The sequence below is a fragment of the Podarcis gaigeae genome (assembly GCF_964106915.1).
Source record: "Podarcis gaigeae genome assembly, chromosome: 13".
Classification (NCBI taxonomy): domain Eukaryota; kingdom Metazoa; phylum Chordata; class Lepidosauria; order Squamata; family Lacertidae; genus Podarcis; species Podarcis gaigeae.
In genome coordinates this window covers 40,489,190-40,513,411 of record NC_139689.1, presented here as the reverse complement: position 1 = coordinate 40,513,411, position 24,222 = coordinate 40,489,190, and the positions used below count along the sequence as shown (strand labels likewise).

At 44.4% G+C, this 24,222-nt stretch overlaps 1 protein-coding gene across 2 annotated transcripts; it reads left to right on the top strand.

Moving 5' to 3' along the window:
• Nucleotides 1–119: 119 nt before the first annotated feature.
• LOC310830005 (uncharacterized protein) lies at nt 120–23,802 on the top strand. Of its 2 annotated transcripts, XM_083709366.1 has the most exons (14): nt 120–377; nt 519–664; nt 2,218–2,799; nt 6,224–6,439; nt 7,902–7,998; nt 9,358–9,465; nt 11,630–11,775; nt 13,671–13,709; nt 15,028–15,119; nt 17,301–17,462; nt 18,876–18,947; nt 20,262–20,402; nt 21,527–21,598; nt 22,953–23,802. In XM_083709366.1, the coding sequence occupies exons 2-14, from the start codon at nt 636–638 to the stop codon at nt 23,390–23,392; spliced, it is 2,196 nt and encodes a 731-aa protein (XP_083565492.1). In that variant the 5' UTR covers nt 120–377; nt 519–635; the 3' UTR covers nt 23,393–23,802. The 2 variants fall into 2 exon arrangements, with proteins under 2 accessions (XP_083565492.1, XP_083565491.1); XM_083709365.1 differs by having other exon boundaries at nt 120–664.
• The last annotated feature ends 420 nt before the right edge of the window (nt 23,803–24,222 follow it).

Sequence of the window (24,222 nt, the reverse complement as noted above, 5' to 3'; positions counted from 1 at the left end):
CAAGGATGACAGCCAGCTTGTTCAACACAGACTTGCGCCTTCTTTATTTTGGATAGTGATTTTCTACAACATGAGCTCTGTTTGAATCACTCGCTGCTCTATGACATCATTGGGCCGGAACTTCTCAAACAACAGTTGCCACCCAAGTGGCGGTGGTGGAAAACATGGCACTGGTGAAGAACCATTGATGTCAACTCTCGTGGCCCTGCTTCCACCAGCCGTAACACCTGAGCTGCCTTGGGGGAAATGGAAGCCCTGGTCTCCACTCCATCCCCATATTTCTGGTCCTAGCTGTACCTCCCCGTTGATGGTTCATCTCATCCTAGGCCCTCAAACGCCACCCAACAAGATTGCTGATCCCTACGGCTTCTGACCAAGTGAGTTGTGGTTCCGAGGGACTGGAAAAGGAGGCAGTCTTCCCTTGGTGCTCCTCCTGTTCCTTTTATTCTTTCCCCCTCCACTCGCTCTGGATGAAGGGCCATTGAAGACATGCTCAATGATTTCTTTTCCACCTCCAGTGAAGAGGACCTTGTTGTGCGGCCATCATCTTTTCTGTTGACCTTTGACTTACCAGTTTGGGCTGCCATCCCTGCTAATGTGGAAGGAGTACACCTCCCTACTGTGGTTCCTGGAAAATGGATGACATCATCAACAGAGTTGGCAGGTAATAGGGGCTCTTAAAGGTTACCCTGTGGGATGCAGGTGGCACTGTGGTCTAAACCACAGAGCCTTGGGCTTGCCGATCGCAAGGTCAGTGGTTCAAATCCCCATGACGGGGTGAGTGCCTGTTGCTTGGTCCCAGCTCCTGCCCACCTAGCAGTTTGAAAGCACATCAAAGTGCAAGTAGATAAACTTCCGGCGGTAAGGTAAACAGTGTTTCTGTGCGCTGCTCTGGTTCGCCAGAAGCAGCTTAGTCCTGCTGGCCACATGACCTGGAAGCTGTATGCTGGCTCCCTCAGCCAGAAAAGCGAGATGAGCGCCACAACCCCAGAGTCATCAGCGACTGGACCTAATGGTCAGGGGTCCCTTAACCTTTAAGTTTACCCAGCTATTGATATACCCCTAATTAGGGTGATCAACTTGCTTTTTGATAATACTTTATTCTCAGGAAGTCAGTCTGAACATTTTGGGATTGCACTGCCCTTCAAGAAAGTAGGATAAGGAAGGTGGCTCCTAGACCAATGGGGCTGCTTTTTCCTGTGTTATGTGAGGGAGAAGAGAAAGAACAATTCAGCTCTGTCTGAGCACCATCAGATTGAAGTAAAAAAAGGTAAAGGACCCCTGGACGATTGAGTCCAGTCAAGGGCGACTATGGGGTTGGGGTGCTCATTTTGCTTCAGACCTTGGGAGCCACCGTTTGTCCACAGACAGCTTTCCGGGTCATGTGGCCAGAAGGACTAAACCGCTTCTGGTGCAACGGGACACTGTGACAGAAACCAGGGCGCACAGAAATGCCGTTTACCTTCCCGCTGCAACGGTACCTATTTATCTACTCACACTGGCATGCTTTCGAACTGCTAGGTTGGCAGGAGCTGGGACTGAGCAATGGGAGCTCACTCCCGTCGCAGGGATTCAAACCTTTTAATCAGGAGGCCCAAGAGGCTGAGTGGTCTAGACAAGCACTGAGTTAGCGGGGAATGATATTATGAGCAACTATGAGTATATGCAGTAATTCTGAAAAAAATAGGAAGAGAAACAAAGACAAAAAGGAACAATTCCAAGAATAGAGGGGGATTATTTATGACAAATCCCAAGAGTCCTTACGTACTTCCTTCTACTTGTCACTTATTATTTATGATATTTTTTTATCCTGAGTATGACAAGGATAAGGAAAGAACCACTTCTTATGACCTGTGAAACATGAGGTTAATTTTGGGAATAAATTACAGGTCCCTTACTCTGTGTGCTGATTTAGATCAGTGGTTCCCAAATCTCCCCATCTCCCTGAGGGTCTTGGCAGACCACTTAAAAATGTGGTCTGTCAAGTAATGTGCTGTATGATTTCTAATTGTATTTTGACAGACAAGCTGTGGACTGTCTGAATGAAGCTTGTGAAACCAAAGGTCGCCTATATTGCCTATTCCCTTGTTGTTGTTGTTGCTGGAGGGTTTTTGCTCATTCGTGGTATCCTCACCACTAATGGCGTTATCCAACCATATCATAGTATTGTGTTTTCATTCATGTTTGTCACTGGGCTTATTTTTCCTTCCCTGACAGTAACCAACAAGACAAAAACGAGCAAGCTGAGGAGGAGATCAAACTCCAAGAACTAAATGAGCAGGTCAAAGAGATCAGCGAACTTCAGGAGCCAAATTTCGAAGAGGTATCTGAGCAGGATCAGGAGAACACGCCACAAAACTTATTTGACCAGACCGAAGAGAGCAGTGAACTTGCGGCGCCAGATCTTGAAGAAATTAAAATCCAAGATCTATCTGAGCAGCTTGACGAGTACAAGCCAGAAAACCTAATCGAGCAGGCTGAAGAGAGCAGTGAACTGACGGAGCCAAATGTCGAGGACAATAAAACCCAAGAACTAGCTGAGGAGCAGGACCAGGAGAACAAGCCACAAGGCCCACATGAGCAGGCCAACGATGATAATCCTCAAGATCTAAAGGGCAGGGTTGAGGGACGTGCGAAAACGTCACTGCTGCACCTCCCTGGTAAAGAGCCCTCCCTGTATCCTCTTTCCAGGATACCAGATTTTTATTTGGCAGAACTGCAGGATGGACTACAAATCTCCCCTGCCTCTCAACAGGATGGACTACAAATCTCCCCTGCCTCTCAACCTCAATTGGATGAGTAAGTAACGTTCTGGCATTGTGGCAGAAAACTTGTGCTTCACATTTGATTCCTTAAGTTGTCCCTAGCACTGCCAACTTCAGCATCCAGCACCATCCTTTGTGTGAGGAACATCACAGATGGATTTACATTAATTTATTAACTTATAAAGAGAATTATATGAAAGTGATGTGTAGGTGGTATTTAACACCGGTTAAGTTGGCAAAAATGTACAAAACAAGAGAAAATAAGTGTTGGAAATGTAAAGAAGTACAAGGTATGTTTCATCATATGTGGTGGCAACGTAAGATTATTAAAAAATTCTGGCAAATGATATATAATGAATTGGGGGGGAAGGGAGTTAAGAATAACATTTGTTAAAAAAAAAACCCAGAAGCCTTTTTTTAGGTATAACAGGAATGGATCTACCTAAAGAATATAAGAATTTGTTTATGTATGCAACAACGCCACCCAGATATTGCTAGCCCAACATTGGAAAGAAGTCCCCACTAAGGAAGATTGGCAAATTAAGTTAATGGAGTATGCTGAAATGGCTAAATTAACTGGGAAACTTAGAAATCAAGATGACAACAAATATAAAAAAATGGGAAATGCTTATTGCATATTTACAAAAGCAATATACACAAGTTGATACATTAGCATGATTAAAAAAACAACACTTGAAATGTTATAGACAAGGTTTAAAAATGGAGGTAATCAGAGATAAAGACATGCATGAATGAAAATAATACAAAGGAACCGGCATGGAAGGGGAAGGAAGTTGGGGGATTCAAGTAATCCCATAATATGGATTCAATACTGACTGTGTATATAGTTGTTAGAAATGTTTTATTTTATGCTTCTTTCTTTAATGCAAGGTTTTTGTTTTTGTGACAAATAATTTTTTTTGTATAATACTTTTATTATCTTGTTAACTTTAAGCATTGCTCTCTTTTTTGGTAAAAGTAACACGAAGGGCTGGTATTCATATCTTGGGGTGGGAGGAAAGTGTTGTGGGTGCCAGCGTGTGCTGGTCCCGGGGGGAGGTTATGGTGAGGCGTGGTCAGAGTCCGGTCCTGGGTCGAGGATCTGGAGTCTATCCACCAAGGGCAGAGTGGGGTCCAAAGCAAGAAGCCGGGCGTGGTCGGGAACTCCGGAAGAACAGGTCTGGGTACTGGCAGAAACAGGTTTCCAACGACGTTGCTCTCACAACCTGGGACCGGGCTGACTGGCCTTTATCTTCTCTGAGGCCCGGGGCGGTCCCAGCCCACAGGTGACCTGCCTCTCCTGGCCTTAAGGCAAGCACTCCTCCTGAGAGAACCCAGTTCCCTCCGTCTCTCTGCCCTGAGCCTCTGCAGCTCAGGAGAGGCTGAAGGGTTACTGGACCCAGAGGCAACCTCACCTTCCCCTGACAGGGCTGGGAGAGGCGCACCTGTAGCCAATGGGTCCTCAATTACCTCCGGAGCCAGAGTGGATTCATCTGGTGTCTGCTCCTGAGGATCCAGCAGAGGTGCAGGCGCTTCAGATTCAAGGCCCTGCCCCGGCTCAGCCAGCCCTGGAGGCAGGGACTCCTGTGCAGGCTGGGATTCCTCCGGTTCAACCTCTGAATCAGATTCCCAGGCCATCACACAGTGTGAAACGGCAGCTGTGAGCAGCAAACAAGAAGAGGTGATGGTACTCTGTTCTGGTGAGTACTGTCAGGGCCGTCTTTAGCATATGCGCCACCAGGGTGCAAAGATGTCCCCAGCACCCCCAAATTTAGTTAATTTTGTGTGAATGGCGCCATTGAGAATGACAAGTGCCACCACTGAGTCTGACAAATGCCGCACACCGCCAAGTAAGGTGTGCCCCACACCCCCAAGTAAAGACGGCCCTTAGTACTATCAGAAAAAGAGGTTTTGAGAACTCCAGAGACCCTGCATGAGCTCAGCCAGTAGCTTTGTATGGGTGTTAAATAGGATGAGGGACAGAACCATAGCTGTCAACTTTTCCCTTTTCTCGCGAGGAATCCTATTTGGAATAAGGGAATTTCCCTTAAAAAAGGGAAAACGTTGACAGCTTTGGACAGAACAGATCCCTGAGCAGCCGCCACCCAGCTCAAATGCCAGGGGTTGAGCTAAAATTCCTCTTTTCTGGGCTGAACTGTAAGCTGCTGTCCGAGATGAGCGAGGACCTGGGAAGGAAGCCAGTGGGTCAGAGCTGCAGTATTAAGTCAGAAATTGGGACGAAAGAGTGAGCCAAATAAAACACAGGGAAAGCTAAGTAGGCCTCGTTGCTCAGGCAGCATCTAATTCTAACAGGAAGCTAGTTATAATCCTGTAAAAGAGGCTCTCAAGGCCACCCATTCTTAACTACTTAGGCAGACACTCCAAAAAATAGCAGAACCACCCAAGAATATTGTCCACAGTTACTGATACCAAATGCTGTTGAGAGATCCAGGTGAATCAACAGCGTCATTCCTCCCCTGCCTTTCTCCTTAAGTAGGTTGACTAAGGCAGAAGTTGGCTTCCCTACCAGAGGATTGCAAGGTATGGGGTGGGAAAAGAAGGGTGTTTTCCTCCTTTCAGAATTTCCTCAATTGCAGCCTGAATTCGCTAACATCTAAGATGACCCTCTGCTCAGGCTAAAGCATTGCCCTCGCTATAAAAAGACAGTTTGAGAGGAATATTTTTTGTCATGTATTCAGTGGTCTGTGTTTGTCTGAGCTTGAGTCTGGATGAACGATTCTGAGCACCTGTGTTCTGATTCGATACATGGTGTCCAATCACTGAAAATTTCAGGATTTGAGCCTCTGCCACTGGCCCTTGAACCCTGAGTCGTGATTCGCAGCTTGGAAGTTTAGACAGCCAATCACGTTGGGAGTGGGAGTGGCCCAGGCTTTCAGAAATGTATATAAGCAGTTGCTTTGCCCCAGTTTCCCAGTTATGTAGTTCAAGGAAGGTTGTTGCTGCTATCAGTGTGTCTTGCCTCGTGGGAAGCCACCAACACTTCAGTTTTCTTTTTCTTTCTTTTTTGCTTTGCAAAAAAATAACAACATTTGGTTTTACATATTGGAATTTACAATCATACCACAACACATTTAAAAGTACAAGATTCCCACGAATCTCTGGATTTCCCACCTCCCCCTTTGTGGGTCCCATTTCTGCTGCGTCTTTTATAATAATCCAAATTTTTATAACTCCATTATATTCATAGTTCTCGTTACATTACAAGTGTTATTAAACTCCCGCTAACAATTTTAACTGTTTACAGTGATCTCTAAGGTAAAGTATAAATTCCCCCCGTTCCTTATTAAAGCTTTGATTTTCCTGATTTCTGGTCTTTCCGCTCATTTTTGCCATTTCGGTGTAGTCCGTCAACTTAATCTGCCATTCTTCCTATTGAGAGGAATAGTTTTCATTCATGCCTGTGACTGGACTAATTCTTTCCTCCTCCCTTGCTACAGAATTCCACAACACCAAGCTAAAGATGGCAAACTCCCCGACCTGAAGGAGGAGGTCGAGGAAGCTTCAGAGAGTCTGATGGAGAAACTGACACTACAGCCTCAAGACAAAAAATTAAAGCCGCCTTCTATTACCACCATAGTGGATTTAAAACCACAGGCCAAAAAGAAGCTGAAGGATTCCCTCTCCTACGTCTCTGCTAGATCCACTTATTCCATGTAAGAAGAAGTATAGAGCTGGGACCGAAGATGGCCTACAGTTCATGTCTGAACTCAGGAACAGAGCCTCCCAGTGTCCCTATTTTCCAGGGGCAGTCCTGGATTTACAGACGCCATCTTGGTTTCTGATTTGATCCCAGGATGTCCCACTTTTCCTTAGGATGTCCCTGCTTCCATCAGTGGAATGTTGTAGGATATGGTAGGATGTCCCTCTTTTCGTCAGAGAAATGTTGGCGGGCATGGAGTGAGGCAACTCACTGAACCAAGGAGATAAGTAACTATACAACCTTTAGAAGACATCTGAAGGCAGCCCTGTATAGGGAAGTTTTCAAATGTTTAATGTTTTATTATGATTTTATATCTGTTGGAAGCCGCCTGGAGTGACTGGGGCAATCATTATTATGGAATAGGTAAAGGTAAAGGGACCCCTGACCATTAGGTCTAGTCGTGAGCGACTCTGGGGCTGCTGTGCTCATCTTGCTTTAATAGCCGAGGGAGCCAGCGTACAGCTTCCGGGTCATAATTTATTATTTATACCACGCCCATCTGGCTGAGTTTCCCCATGTGGCCAGCATAACTAAGCTGCTTCTGGCAAACCAGAGCAGCACACGGAAACGCCGTTTACCTTCCCGCCGGAGCGGTACCTATTTATCTACTTGCACTTTGACGTGCTTTTGAACTGCTAGGTTGGCAGGAGCAGGGACCGAGCAACGGGAGCTCACCCCGTCACGGGGATTCGAACCGCCAACCTTCTGATCAGCAAGTCCTAGGCTCTGTGGTTTAACCCACAATGCCACCTGCATCTCTATGAAATAGGATGTCCCTATTTTCATCAGAGAAATGTTGAAGGATTTTGTTGTTGTTTAGTCGTTTAGTCGTGTCCGACTCTTCGTGACCCCATGGACCAGAGAACGCCAGGCACCTCTGTCCTCCACTGCCTCCCGCAGTTTGGTCAAACTCATGCTGGTAACCTCGAAAACACTATCCAACCATCTCGTCCTCTGTCGCCCCCTTCTCCTTGTGCCCTCCATCTTTCCCAACATCAGGGTCTTTTCCAGGGAGTCTTCTCTTCTCATGAGGTGGACAAAGTATTGGAGCCTCAGCTTCAGGATCTGTCCTTCCAGTGAGCACTCAGGGCTGATTTCCTTCAGAATGGAGAGGTTTAATCTTCTTGCAGTCCATGGGACTCTCAAGAGTCTCCTCCAGCACCATAATTCAAAAGCATCAATTCTTCGGCGATCAGCCTTCTTTATGGTCCAGCTCTCACTTCCATACATCACTACTGGGAAAATGTTGAAGGATATGAAGCTGTAAATACCCTCCTAAAGAAGGCCATCTTCTTTTTGCAATGATATAGATACACCAAGTATTTATCAGAATTAAGTTCCAAAGTGTCCTATTTGAAGACAGATGGATAGAAGGAAGGAGAGAACATTCTCTGATGTGCTGCTATTTTCCATAGGCGATCCGTACAGAATTTGCCAGTGCCTGTAAAGGTCCCACTTCAGAGACCCCCTTCTCCCAAAGTAAAACCTGAAACTGTTGATAAAGGAACTCAGGTAAGATAAATATTGACTTCTGCCAGACCAGTGAGATCATGTGGGTCCACGCAGCCAATCCAGTGCAATGGGTGGGCGGGTTGGTGTTCCGTAGTGATGCATGGCATTGTGGCATGTTCACAGTTCAGGAAATCAAATCGCACAGCTCAGTGCGGCCAATAAAGTGGCAAACAATATGCAGTTGAAATGCCACTGGCAGAATTTGAACACACATTGATAATCAATTATTCACATATAAGAACTAGTCACACCATCTAGTAATATGCATATTGGACTTTCCACATGGTCCTGGCCCCCTTTTACACCTCCCATGTGTTCACTGTGTGCACAGTTGTTGTGGAAATGTTAAGGATAGTAGGAAATGATATATTGAATGAGTATTGTCCTTCCTTCACTCACACTAGTAAGTGATGTAGCAGAGCAGATTCCCCTCAATATAGCTGGAAACTAGTTTGCAGATTCGTTTGAATCTCTAAGTTAAGATTATTTCCTGGTGTCCCCTTTAATCCCTCTTAAAAGAATAAAGACACAAGAGTCGCTTCTGAGTAAAGTAACAAAAAGTTTACAGTGGTACCTCAGGTTAAGTACTTAATTCTTTCCGGAGGTCCGTTCTTAACCTGAAACTGTTCTTCACCTGAAGCACCACTTTAGCTAATGGGGCCTCCTGCTGCTGCCGTGCCGCCGGAGCCCGATTTCTGTTCTTATCCTGAAGCAAAGCTCTTAACCTGAAGCACTATTTCTGGGTTAGAGGAGTGTGTAACCTGAAGTGTCTGTAACCTGAAGCGTATGTAACCTGAGGTACCACTGTACTCGCATTTCAGTTTCCCGAAAGGCAGGCTTTACTTAGTAGTTACATAAAGAAAGAGACTGGGAGTTCATCTCATATGGAGACTGAACTCATGTGCTGCTGGCTGAGAGCCAGCAAACAGCAAAATTACATCTAGATAACAAAATGGCTTCATGAAAGCAGCCCAGCAGCAAAAGAACAGCAAGACAGCAAGATCAAGACTGAGAAAATGGCTGCATGACTCGGCTCTTTTATGGAGTCAGCCAGAGCCACACCCATCACCCAGATCACATGCAGGGGGAGGATGTTCCAGACCAGTGGAACAGGAAGTTACACTGACTGGATGTCCCCCTGCCTATGCCCACTCTAGGGAGATAAGGAATGTTATCTTTGTCTGCTCCAATGGATGACATCCCACAGTTGTCACCTGAAAATTGCTACTATAAAGGACCTCTAAGATTGACAGTCGTAGCCGCTGTCAACTAACAATAGTTCTTCATATATTTCAGCAGTGGGATAGTGATCAACATTGTTTGTCATCTTGGAATTGTCTTTTCTCTTGGGTTGAACAGTGCAAGCTGATGCTCATGCGAAAATTGCAGGTGCTTCCGAGGACGCCGTCCCCTCAGAGACGCCATGTACAGAGAGCAAAGCCCCCAACTGCTGATAAAGCGACCCAGGTGGGAGCCAAAATCATTGCATATAACAAGGTGGATCCGGGGCTGGCCTAACTGTGAGGCGAGGTGAGGCAACTGCCTCAGGTGGAAGGAACCACAAAGGCAGCAGATCCATAGGCGATCTCATCTCCCAGGCAATTACCTCATCAGGAAACTGGCCTGGTTTATATTTTAACATTTGCTGAATCCAGGGGTTCAGTGTCTGGCACCCAGAAACTCATAACAACGTTGCCAACCTGTCGTGCCTTCAATTCCCATTACCCTCCCTCTTTTACATGCAGAAAGCAGGACAGGTAAGTTATTTTTGGAGAGAAGAGCTGCTTCAGCGATATCAGAGAGCCACAATAACTTGTTGATACTTCCTTCCAGGAAGAGCAGTGTTAACTCATCTGTCCTAAGAGCCATTTTCTTTTTTACCCTCTTTTGTGGCAGAGTTTATTTGCATGCATGATATAGTTTGCCAGTCATAGGTGCCATACTTCATTATATATTTTTTCAGCTTAAGGAGCAATTCAAACCAAGATCCATTGGGATGAGTGAGTTTGAATCTCTGGCTCAGTCAGCTTATTCCCAGCATAGCTTGGGCTATGCCAGACAGAGGGCCTTCTCGGTAGTGGCACCCTCTCTGTGGAACCCTTCAGATGTATTGGAAATAAACAACTATCTGGCTTTCAGAAGACATCTGAAGGCAGCCCTGTTTTTTATGTTTGATGTATTATGGAGTTTTAATTATTCTGCTGGGAGCTGCCCAGAGTGGCTGGGGAAACCCAGCCAAATGGGTGGGGGAGGAAGAAGAAGAAGAAGAAGAAGAAGAAGAAGAAGAAGAAGAAGAAGAAGATGATTCCAGGTCAACAGACATTATGCTGATGTAACTCCCTCTTTTCAGCTCAGCTGGGACTCGGCCAGCTAAGACTAGTGAGCCTTTTGCTGGTGTAAGCCCTGAAAAATGGGTACTCTGAGGGAGGGGCAGGACTGGGCATGGGGGGCTGGACTTACGCTGGATCCTGACTTGGTTCAGCTCAGTCATGTGACCTCAAAACAGGGCAGAACCTACGGCAGTGGAAAGGGTGCTGCTAAGTCAAGGTCTGTTTTAAAGGCTTGTTTCAGCTTCCTCTGCCAAACCTAGGCTGCATCAAGCAGCAGTACCTTTCATTCCTGAACGGAGGTTAAAATAGGGGTAATTTACGCTGGTTTAGCTGAAGACAGCATAAGTTCCGCTGCTTTCTATATACGTATGATCACACTGCAGGACCATTCCTCACTTTTGGCAATGCTAATTCGCAGTTAGGGATGCCAGAAGGTATTGGTTTGCATTCCGACCTGAGTTTGTCCCACGCAGACCTTGGCTTCTGATGAAGAATACAGTCTTTGTCTCTCTGTCCACTGTGGCAGACATTTACACAATTAATCGCACAATTTATTATTAATATTACATCATTCCACACCATTCATTACAGTGCACATGAAAATCAATGCAGCTGGAAAGGGGAATTTGTAATAAATTACAAATTGTTTGAGGACTGAAATAGCAAGAGCAAATGCTGATATTTGCTGAATCGATTTCCATTCTGGACACAGGACAAATAATTTCTGCTCCTGCTTCTGTTGAATTCTCTGACTTCACTAAATGCAGTTGGTGATGCAATACTGATAAGCTTACTCTTAGAATATTTATCTTCCCCAACTAACTAGAAGCGTAACAACTTCGGCTGCTGTTTTGATAAGACAACACACAAAGAAACACCAGCTTCCAAAAATTTCTTTCCAAGCTTTGGTTGTCACACTTCAGATGAGATACCGTATTTTTTGCTCTATAAGACTCACTTTTTCCCTCCTAAAAAGTAAGGGGAAATGTGTGCGCGTCTTATGGAGCAAATGCAGGCTGCGCAGCTATCCCAGAAGCCAGAACAGCAAGAGAGATTGCTGCTTTCACTGCCCAGCGATCCTTCTTGCTGTTCTGGCTTCTGAGATTCAGAATATTTTTTTTCTTGTTTTCCTCCTCCAAAGCATTGTGGTCTGGTGTGTCTTATAAAGCGAAAAATACGGTATCTTAAAGCCAAGAGATTTCTCCTTAATCTCAACCCCATCACTCCTTAACTATCTGAGATTGCTAGGCTGTAGCTCTGAGCATTTGCTGTAGCCACAACCCTGCCATCCTCACCAACAGATTAACTCCAACTATGGGAGGTTGGAGAAGAGACCGCTTGTTTTGATGAAAAAGAAGAAAACAGGGGAAACAACCATTAACAAGCCTTTTCCAAGCAAGACCAGGCCATCCATCTTGCGAAAAGAAAATGACAGCTGTTATGACAAGTAAGAATCCCTGGAATAGTTAAGACCAGTGCTTTTTTTTCTGGGGGGACACAGGGGTACACATACCCCTAAACATTTTGTGAATCTTTGTACTTTTGCCCATTTACTGTATTTGTTTTTCCCTATTTGAACTATAAAATGCTGGTCTTATTGAGTCAAAATGAGAGTACTCCCTAAACATTTTTTATTTATTTTTAGGGGGAAAGCGCTGGTTAAGACAAACTTCTCCACCCTTGCTCCATCAATTTATTTGGACACTTTCTCTGTATTGTTTTTTGGCACTTGCTAAAAGCTAAATTGTTTAGGCAAGCCTACAAAGATATGTTAGAGGCATGCAAGGAGGTGGGTGGTGGAATCAACTACCGTTTATATGTATACCTGGATTTATTTTTAAGGTCAGCTTGTTTTTTATTTAGGGATCTAGGAACATATTTTTTTAAAAAAGAAAAAACACGTGAAAAATGCTTTTTTAAAAACACGTTTTGAAAAATACATGGTATTTGCCATAAGCTCGACATCACCATCTAGGGCCACATTTGTATAATGCACTTAAAACATTGTATTTGCAGCTATATGGCTGAGTCCTCTATCACATTGTAGATGGCAGTCTTTCACTGACACTAGGCTTGAAGGAAGAAGGGCCAAATTTAGGTTTGATGAGGCCCTACACTACTGAAGGTAATGGGGCCCTTTATATGTCAATCTGTCCTTTTCCTTTGTCAACAACAAATTGTCGCTGTTTTTTGTGTTGAATAGATGCTATATGGTAATTTATGGACCTAATACAGGCATGGCCAAACTTGGCCCTCCAGATGTTTTGGGATTACAACTCCCATCATCCCTAGCTAACGGAACCAGTGGTCAAGGTTGATGGGAATTGTAGTCCCCAAACAGCTGGGGCGCCACGTTTGGGCACCACTGACCTATTAGGTATCTAAAGCCATTGTCACATGTTGCCATGCAACCAGTCCATGCAGAATGCAGGCACCATATATATATATATATATATATATATATATATATATATATATGCAGGTTTTGGTGTCCTCGGGTGTCTTCCCGTGTAAAAGTTGGGGTGTCTAGGCGACGTTTCGACGAGGTCTCACTCGTCATCTTCAGGCTGGTGCTTTCGGCTTCTTGTTACTGGAACAGAGCGGGATCTCAATGTTTGAGTTCCTATAAATACTGTAGAGGGGGTGTGGTGTCTAGCCTCCAATGTTCTGGGCAGAGAGGAAGTTCCCAGGCTAGTGTGCCTTTTCTTCTTTTGTTCCTTAATTACTTGAGAGATACCTTGAGTGATTTCTTGAGTGATATCCTGAGTACCACTTAGGTGGGTCATTAGGTGTGGATTAGTTGCTAAAGTCTTTGTGAAGAAAAGGCACACTAGCCTGGGAACTTCCTCTCTGCCCAGAACATTGGAGGCTAGACACCACACCCCCTCTACAGTATTTATAGGAACTCAAACATTGAGATCCCGCTCTGTTCCAGTAACAAGAAGCCGAAAGCACCAGCCTGAAGATGACGAGTGAGACCTCGTCGAAACGTCGCCTAGACACCCCAACTTTTACACGGGAAGACACCCGAGGACACCAAAACCTGCATTCCTGTACCCGTGAAAATCTACGAAAGCATATATATATATATATATATATATGAGCAAACCAGTGATATTTCAGGGAGCAGGCTAGCAGGCGGGTTTTTTCCTTTAATTTTTCTGGGGCCCCCCAAGAGAGTGGGGCCCAAAGCTACAGCTTGTTTAGCTTATACGTAAATCTGGCACTGAAAGGAAGCAACCATGAATTGATGGCAGCCGTGTTGCTCCAGGTACCATGTAAATGGGGTTGGGGGGTGTCTTTAGGTGGCTTCTAAGTAACCACCATTTCTGCCTTCCACAGTATCTGCACGGAGGATTCCATGACTATTAAAAAGGGCAAGTGAGTATTCCAGACTCTTCTATCCTGCCTTGACTTGACTCCCAGTTCTTTTATCTCCACCTTCCTTTGTGCATGTCAGGAGCTCGTCCTACACTCGAGTAGGACCCTGGCAGAGACACATGCCCGACTGGCATGTTGTCTCCCTCCTGGTCGTTCGTTCGGGAGCTTCAAAAGTTTTCTTCAGCCCGAACATTACAGCTACTGATGCCAACAGACACCGGCACACTTAGGGATCCGTAGAGTTTGCGCAGTTTGCGTAACAGACCTCAGCAACTCAGCATTTTGGCTAATCTACTTTATTTACATGTAAACGCACACGGAGCACTGCAACATGGCTCCCTCTTTCTCTAGCATCAAACAGCAAAGAGAAAGGACAAAGGACAATAGTCCCACTTCACGGACCACAGTAACACAAACATCCTGTCTCCATCACTTGCCACTCTGTGGAGTCAAAACATACACCGTCATGTGATAGACAACAATCCCATGACTGCAATCATGGAGCAGGAATTCTAACAGTGCAGGCCTGTTGGGCCCACCAGCCTTCCTCTGCTCTTCCTTTCTGCCATCTTGGTTCTGCATCTTTCACAGCTTGTCTCACCTTTCATTTCGACAGGAATGCAGGAAAATGCAGCTGTCCCTTCTGGGGATTGAACCTGCAACTTTGGCATTATCAACACCATGCTCTGACCAACTGAGCTATGCCCACCGTTGTCCCTCAGCGGACTCAAACCACACTTAACTGAAGCCCAGAGATTCCCAAGGGGGGAAATGGGATTAAATTGTGGTTTTACATTCAGTTGCATCCTAAAGCTGTGGCAGGAATCACCAATGTGTTGTTCACAGGTACACAAGCACCCACACAAATAAAATAAATACCAGTTATGTTACAACACTGGATATGTTTCCAAGCCCAATTCAATGTGCTGGTTTTGACCTATAAAGCTCTTTATCGCTCCAGACGCCAACACCTTAGGAAATGCCTCTCCTTATAGGATACTCTGGGACTCTAGATTTTTCAACTGAGGTTCTTCTCCAGGTCTGCCCTCTGAGGGAGGGTGGTGACCAGGGAGAAGGCCTTTTTAGTTGTGGCTCCCAATCTGTGGAATGCTTTCCCAAGCAAGGTCCGCCTGCTGCCTTCACTGACATCTTTTTGGCACTAGGTATAGACTTATCTTCCCCCCCCCCACCCGCAGACATCTGATAGAATGAAATGATGTTATTGTAGTTATTCGTTTGGTTCTGATCCCTCAGGGATCAACAAATGGGTCAAAATTAAGCAAAAACCATTTTAGTAATTCTGCATGTGTTTTGGCAGGAAAGCTAAAGCTGTCTACAATTTCCACATAACTGTTTATGAAGGGGAGAATGAAATGGATTCGATGTGTAAGGCAGGACCTAGATGGGAAGGTAATTCATGTTTTCTTTTTTCTTTTCTTTCTTTTTGATAATTTTATTAGTTTTCAATTGCAATCCAATAATAGCCTCATTATAACGATACCAATTTATGATACAATTATTAATATCAATAGTTCCAATACCAAATTATATAATTTAGATAAGATAACACCCCCATGTACTAGAATTGATTATCTGCTTTATTTCTGCGTTCCAAAATCTTATTAATTTCAATTACACTCCAGTCAAAATAGCAATCCCTTATACCACAACTGCAATATGAATAACTTCTAAACATGTTGACACATTAAATGAATTATAAAACTACAAGTGAGGAACTCAAACTATATCCTCGTTCTTTCTGTGTGTGGCAGTTATTCTGTCTGTGGTATTTCTTCATATCCTTGTGATATGTTATGTCTTTCTTACCCCTGGTTATTGCTGTTCTCCAGGTAATTAATGTGTTCTTGCCCTAACAAGCGAAATCTGTGTGGCTGAAAAACCTACAGATTTCCTAACAAAGAAACATTTACTCTTATTTTGATTTATAACTGTTAAGTTGTGGGTGAATACATCAGACGACACAGCGATTCTTCAACAGCTCTTGTTTATTCACAGGCCAAAACAGAACTGAACTGAAGGGTTCAGTCAGCCTGCTTATACAGAGCTCCAGTACAACGTAACTGTAACAATTTTCTAAAACTATCCAATCACTGAATGTCACTTTCGATCCCTTATTTGCATAACTATCTACAGTATCCCCCTGCTGGCCCAGGGTGAGAACTTCAGTACATAACAATAAGCCTACACAGTCCCAATAAATCTCCACCTTTTGTATCTTTACCCAAATGTGCTTGGAGAGATAGTGACAATATGAAAGCAAATCAGAGCTACATTAAAGTGTACGGTGCTTTTATCTTTTTAATTCAAACATCCTGAGATGTGGTAAGCTTCCTGACATCACAAGCTTCAACCATTTCCCAGACCCATTTAAGTGCCACCATTTTGAAATGCAGAAAATACACAGAGTGATAATTGTGTAATTCACAGTAGTAAGTCTTTCCCCTCTGACCTCACTGTTTACCATTCCCCTCTGCCCCCAAATGCTCTGGGTCTGGATCTGTGTGTATGTACACACACACATTACTGAAACTCAGGAGAGCATTTCATGTGTGTAACCCACAAAAGACTATGTGATAAATATGTTAGCGGGTGGCACTGTGGGTTAAACCACAGAGCCTAGGACTTGCTGATCAGAAGGTCGGCAGTTCGAATCCCCGCGACGGGGTGAGCTCCTGTTGCTTGGTCCCTGCTCCTGCCAACCTAGCAGTTCGAAAGCACTTCAAAGTGCAAGTAGATAAATAGGTACCACTCCGTTGGGAAGGTAAACGGCGTTTCCGTGTGCTGCTCTGGTTCGCCACATGACCCGGAAGCTGTACGCCAGCTCCCTCAGCCAGTAAAGTGAGATGAGCGCCGCAACCCCAGAGTCAGTCACGACCTAATGGTCAGGGGTCCCTTTACCTTTACCTTTAAGACTGGTGATTTCAAGCCCCATTGATTTGGGTGGGGCCTAAACACAACCTGGACTGGATCTAAACTGATGCATTTGAATACAGCACAGGTTTTGTGTTCTAATTTGGGGGGGGGGGCATTGATCCATCTAGCTCATTATTAGCTACCTTGATTGGCAGTAGGTCTCCAGGGATTCAGGCGGGTCTCCCAGCCCTGCTTGGTGATGCTGAGATGCTGAACCTGGGGCCTTCTGCATGCAAATACTCTACCACTGAACCAGGACGTGGATGACGCTGTGGTCTAAACCAATGAGCTTCTTGGGCTTGCTGATCAGAAGGTCGGCGGTTCGAATCCCTGCAATGGAGTGAGCTCCTGTTGCTCTGTTCCAGCTCCTGCCAACCTAGCAGTTCAAAAGCACACCAGTGCAAGTAGATAAATAGGTACTGCTGTGGCGGGAAGGTAAACGGTGTTTCCATGCGCTCTGGTTTCTGTCATGGTGTTCCGTTGCGCCAGAAGTGGTTTAGTCATGCTGGCCACATGACCTAGAAAGCTGTCTTTACCTTTACCTTTAACCTTTTTACTCTACCACTGAACAATGACCCTTCCCCCAAAGTTTTTTTCCTCTTGTTCTTTTTCACAATCAGTTCCAGAAACCAATGCACTCTCATCCTTACTTTCCAGAGTCTGCATCCTCTTCAGGGCTCTCCAAGGCCTGCACTGTTTTCAGCACACTTAAGTCTGGAATGATTCACACCAGCGATCTCCTCTTGACTTTGCACACCTTGGGCATCCTAGTGACCAATGCTGAAATGCGTCGGACACTTAGGCATGTCAAGGTGACCGGTATGTGACAACCTTCATCCTCAGATCTGTGGTTTTCCCTGGCAGTTGTTTTACCTTCGTTGGATGCAATCTTGGGGAACTCTGATATGCCCAGAAGCCCTGTTGAAATCCGACTGCTATATGAAAACAGCTACGTGCACTGATTTAAGTGGGTCAGATCCAGCTCCTGCACAGTTGAGGGTGGGGTGAACAGACTGAAGGACAATTCGTGTTCCACAAGAACAAGTTTCTTTATACCTTGGCCACCGAGACCATATAATGCCGGTCCTGAAAGACCTACATTGGCTCCCAGTACAGTGGTACCTCAGGTTACATATGCTTCAGGTTACAGACTCATCTAACCCAGAAATAGTATCTCGGGTTAAGAACTTTGCTTCAGGATGAGAACAGAAATCGTGCTCCAGCGGCACGGCAGCAGCAGGAGGCCCCATTAGCTAAAGTGGTGCTTCAGGTTAAGAACGGACCTCCAGAACGAATTAAGTACTTAACCCGAGGCACCACTCTACGTTTCTGAGCACAATTCAAAGGGTTGGTGCTGATCTTTAAAGCCCTAAACGGCCTTGGCCCTGTATACCTGAAGGAGCATCTCCACCCCCATCATCCAGCCTGGTCCAGCTCCGAGGGCCTTCTGGCGGTTCCCTCCCTGCAATATGTGAGGTTACAGGGAACCAGGCAGAGGGCCTTCTTGGTAGTGGTACCCACCCCATGGAATGCTCTCCCATCAGATGTCAAGGAAATAAACAGCTATCTGACTTTTAGAAGACATCTGAAAGCAGCCCTGTTTTGGGAAGTTTTTAATGTTTGATGTTTTATTCTGTTTTTAATCTATTGGGAGCTGCCAAAGTGGCTGGGCGGAGTATAAATAATAAATTATTATTATATTATCATAAGCCTAAACCGGAAGACTTTACAAATAGCAGGGTGGCAGGTAGAGAAACAGCTCAGCTGCTAATTGACCTGCAAATCTCCATTTTGAAAATTCTTTTGTCTCCCAAACTTCATGAAGTGTGGATGTAAATGAAACTCTCTCCTGAAGGGAGAGTAAACATCTTAAGGCCAATGAAGGATGGAAAGCAGGCTGTGGGGAGAAACAGTTTCTAGGTCTGCTTGGATTATTTCATATTTTCTAAGTTGTTGAGCCTGTGCTGGACAATATATGGATAATTTGGATGTATCTGTGATGCTTCTGTTCTGTTTTTGAAGAGTTCTGCAAGTCAAAGTTTGAATAATATTTTTTCTGGGCCTGGACAATGTTTTCTTCCAAAGGAGCCAGTTTGTATGCTTCCAGTTACTTCAAACTGCACAGTATTAATTTCTGTAACAGAAACACCTGAATAGTTGCACAAAACTAGGTTTCGATGTGATGCGCCTACACATACTTTAACTCAGCTTCTGTCTCTTTCTCCATTACAGCATCTGGGACTCTGGATTTCTCTGAATTCTTGGAAGTTGTGAACAATACCTCGCCTTTCACAGACACAGAGGGTATGATAAAGGAAACTGAGGGAACAAGGGGAAAGATGGCTGCTTTCCTATTGTTGCTCTGTATGTCACTCTCTGTCTGCATTCCTGTCAACTGTTTCTCTCTCCTCCACCCTCTCTGCACAAACTAAAAGTGTTATGCACTGAAGTTCTCCCCCTGGGCCAGCAGGGGGATACTGTAGATAGTTTTCACTCATGTCCGCATATGCAAATAAGGGATTGAAAGTGACATTCAGTGATTGGATGGTTACAGAAAATGGTTACTGTTGCATTCTAGTGGAGCTCTATATAAGCAGGCTGGCTGAACCCTTCAGTTCAGTTCAGTTCTGGCCTGTGAATAAACAAGAGCTGTTTGAAGAATCGCTGTGTCGTCTGATATGTTCACCCACAACTTAACAAAAAGATTTATCCATTGTTGCAGTTGCTGATGCTGCTTTACAGAAACATACTCTGTGCCAATCTGGGTGTCTGGCCTTTTGGGGGGTCAGTTTTATTTCAGTGGCAAAGCTGAAGTTGAAGGCTGAGCTGTGGGTTTGTCCGCCCAACACCAGCTTACTTGGATAGGACTGAATTTAGGTGGGATAGCAGCAAGGTGGGGGGCACCTCAGCAAATTGGTAGGAGCGCCATATTGGCTCCATCGATCTGCCCAGGCAGCCTAAACACCAACATTACCTAGCAATTAAAGGTTGAAAGTAATTTCTTTTTTCTTTTTTGAATTTGCATTTTATTTATTTGTTAACATTCTTATATTACATCAGTAAACGTCATATTACATTACAGGACTTACTATAATGTAATTTCCAACATGTATACAAATTTATATACAAATTTTATATACCTAGAAAGAAAAGGAAACAAAAAAGAAAGAACAAAGAGAAAAAAACAAAAACAACCCCCCCAATCATATACATACCAACACACTAGACTTCCTGTCTTTCCCGTTGTATATTCCTTTTTTACAAATGAATGTACTCTTATTATTGTATCTTTCTTTACATATTATCTGATACATTCCTATATCAATATGTGCTCTTAGTCTTATTTCTCAACTCAGTCTCACTCCAACGTCAATCAAATGCTAGCATAGATAGCAAACCTTTACTGTATTTTTGAACATATGTTTTATATCTATTACACTTTAACATGAATTTTTTTTTTTAATTGCCTCTCAGGGTATTTGTTAACTGCGCCATTTCAGCCAATTCTTGTAGCTTTTAATGCCAGTCCGTTATTGTCAAGGCTTCTTGTCCCTAAAGGTTGAAGGTAATTTCAGGCTCAGTAATTGTTCTCCTTTCTCTCCCATGTGCATCTTTTAGATTTCCAGACTATTCTTTGGATTTTCAGGAAAATAAATAAAGGTATGGTGGCCGTTGATGACTTGGAAACAGTCTTGATAGGCCTGGGAGTCAACTTGAACAACGAGGAGATACAACAGGCGCTGCGATGCACTGAAGTTAGTGAGTATCTCAGTGCGCACCAAGAGAACAAGTTGCAGAAAGGATATCGCACATGGTATTAGCATAATAATAATAATAATAATAATAATAATAATAATAATAATAATATATTATTTATACCCCGCCCATCTGGCTGGGCTTCCCCTGCCACTCTGGGCGGCTTTCAACAAAATATTAAAATACCGTAATGTATCAAACATTAAAAGCTTCCCTAAGCAGGGCTGCCTTCAGATGTCTTCTAAAAGTCTGGTAGTTGTTATTAGCTTTGACATCTGGTGGGAGTGTGTTCCACAGGGAGGGCGCCACTACTGAGAAGGCCCTCTGCCTGGTTCCCTGTAACTTCACTTCTCGCAGTGAGGGAACCACCAGAAGGCCCTTGGTGCTAGACCTCAGTTTCTGGTTAGAACGATGGGGGTGGAGATGCTCCTTCAGGTATACTGGGCTGAGGCCATTTAGGGCTTTAAAAGTCAGCACCAACAATTTGAATTGTGCTCGGAAACGTACTGGGAGCCAATGTAGGTTTTTCAAGACTGGTGTTATATGGTCTTGACAGCCACTCCCAGTCACCAGTCTAGCTGCCGCATTCTGGATTAGTTGTAGTTTCCGGGTCACCTTCAGAGGTAGCCAAATAAAACTTGTGGATGTGTCTGTTGATCAGTTCTTCATCCAAATTGGGGCTGGAGCTGGAAAATTTGGCCGGTTTTCCATTTCTTTTGACGTCAACAGAAGTTCTTGTTTGATGCTTCATATTCAGTTGTTATTCCTCTCCAAGTTCTCTTCTCACTTTTAAACCATGAAACAAATTCTAGGCTTGGAGGGGTGCCACTCCTGAGCCCCAGCCTTCCCTCTCGCTATGCCCAACTTTTGAAAATATTTGCTTATTTAAGACACATGCAACAACACGCCCTTCTGCAAAACCATGACAAAGGCAAATATGTCAACAATTATCCATGGATCACTACATCAAAATAAAATAAAAATAAATGTGCCCTCCAAAATTAATTATTTGAACAATCGTAGGCAAAATTTTAAAGAAACCTGTTATCTCAAAATGTCCTTTTTACATGATAAGCTGAAACGAACTAGACCTTTCTCAAGAAACATACATTTTATTCCGTTTGTAGAGAATGGGAATGTGGACATTTTGAGCTTCCTTCAGACTGTGTGGGGACTGCAAAGAGGCTTTGAGGAAGAAGGTGGGTTGCCTAGTGCTTTGGCTAAACGATATCATTTTGACATAGTATGGTTTCCATTTATAACTTTTATAGCCAATGATACTGAATTGGGGGGGTTGGACTAAATGATCCACAGGGTCCCTTCCAACTCAATAATTCTATGATTGTACATACCTACAATGACTCATGCACTGCTGTGGAGGGGGAATTTGCCTTCCCATCATGGAGTCTCCTTTTGTCTGCCCTAGGACTAACGAGAGCATGCCCCCCCCCCCCAAGATTTTGACTGCCTGGGGGCCTCCACAGGGTTTCATCTGGCACTGCTTGGGGGAGGTAGGGTGCATGAGGGAAAACCCAATTGCAGTAGCAGCAGTCCTTGCTCTGCCTTCTCCTAGGACAGGACAATCGAATCTGGCCCACAATATCGATTTAGTTGGCATTTTTACTTTGGTTCTGTGATAGGAATTTTGAAGTCTTAGATATATGTTAAATGTTCATAAGTGTACCAACCAAGCACGTACATAGATCAGCACAGGAAGACCAACCTGGAACCATTTTGATTCCCAAACTGAGCAAACATTTTCTCTGCAAGGTCAAAGTGGGAAACCTCCCCATTGTCTCTTTCCTCACAAATCCTGTCTTAAGGGCACATTTAAGATATGAATAGGGTGTGAGCCTGTGACCTGGCCCAGGAACTAAGTATTTATCATTACAAAAGACTGGCCAGGCTACCCAGGCAATCCAATCAAGCAAGCAGGGTATCCAATCAAGTAACCTGCCAGACAGGAGATAAACAACGACAGGAGAAAAACAACATTCAAATTTCTGTTTTAGACCACCTTTTCTGTGATGTAGGTATGATGTATCTGGGGGGTGGTCTTAGGTTACACCCCTTCTGAGATGTATGTATGATGTTTCTGGGGGTGGTCTTGATCTACAGGGTGGCAATTTCAAAAGTCTATATTAGGCCTTGCACGCCATTTTTCTGGGTTCCTCCTCCCCCCCCCTCGGGTGAGGGGAGCACCCTGTTGCAACAGATCAATAAAGATCAGGCTTACTAGCTGCTTTGCTTCTCAATATTCTCTGGATGGCTTCTATTATTTTCTCCTACCAATAGGGAACCTATGTAAGGACTCTATATGGGCTCTTGGATACCACATAAGGGGAAAAGGGCGGGTTTTGTTTACAACAGTTCCCTGCGGCTTGTTCATCCTTCCCATACTTGTTGCTGTTTCCAATAAAGGTGTTGCGTGTCTTGCTCTGGGGATCAGCTTTAAAAATCAAGGGGGTGTTTCGGAAGTCAGAGATGCAATGACATAGCACCATGTTTATGGAAGACTTCACGACGGATGATCTTTCTGCTTCTCCCCATCAGGTTTGCAATATGAATGCGACGCCATGGACGCGAGCCCTTTCCGTGATGTGACTGAGCTTGTCAATGCAGATGCCAGATGGAGAAAGAAATACTGCGATGAGGATTTCATCGCTACCAAGTGCCCCATCCCCCTGATGACATTGTCATGTTCAAATAAAGACCTTGTTTTTGCCCCGCCGCGGAGAAGGTTGTCCTGGAAGTCTGACCAGAAGAGGCCCAGCACTATCATCTCATCAAAAGAGGGAGATAAAGGCAGTGGCATCAAGCTAACAAAATCTCAGTCGGATGCTACTGACCTGAGAAGTACCAGATCTACATCTTCTGTGCGTAACACAGAGGGAGGAGATAAAGACCATGACACCATGGAGGTGACAGAGGCACAGACAGGCTCTACTGGCCAGACAGACACCATCCAGAAAGAAGAAGAAGAACAACAATAACAACAAAAAGTAAAGCCATGACTACATTGAGGAGACAAAGTCCTCATCAGACTTTAAGCCCTCAAGTAAGGGTGCTCTGCATCCTCAAGGCACCTTTCTATCCAAGTGAGTTTAACTGATAAAAGATCTTTGGTTTCCTGTTTGGCAGAAATTCTATTTAGAAAAACTCCCCAAACCAGATACAGTTACTCCTCCTGATCAAGTACAAGGGAATCTTTGGAGTGTTTCTCATTGCTTCCCTGCGCCAGGCCATGATATGCGCCCCTGAAGCCTAATTCCAGAATGGAAGCCAGGATCGCATGGGGAGGAGACTCGAACGTCTCGTTGGCAGACTTGAATAAAGTCTAGCAGACCTGTTTCTCCAAACCATTCTCTTCTGCTTCTTAAAAATAAATAAAAACCTTGGCCTATTTATCGCTGCTGCTGCTGTCATCTTTTTGCAAAGTGCATTTGAAACCAACACAAATCAACATCAAGACAAATGCCAAGGTTTTTGAAGCCTCTAGATTACATCTCTTTGGTGATCACTCATAGCCGAGTAAGATTGTCTTCCATGAATATGTCCATAAGTGACTGTGGAGGCCAATCCGTTCATAGTGGGGACATAGGTTTCTGGGCGGGAGTTGATCACAGTGAGGATTTGCCAAACGTGCCTTCCTCTTAGCTCGTTCCTCCCTTTCATCTTGAGTTCGTGCTTCTTCAAAGTCCATAACGCCTTTGGTAGAGGCTATTCTCCAATAGGAGCACTCTCAGGTCAGTGTTTCCCAGTTGTCAGTGTTCATGTTTTTAAGATTAGCCTTGAGAGCATCTTTAAACCTCTAAACCTTTAC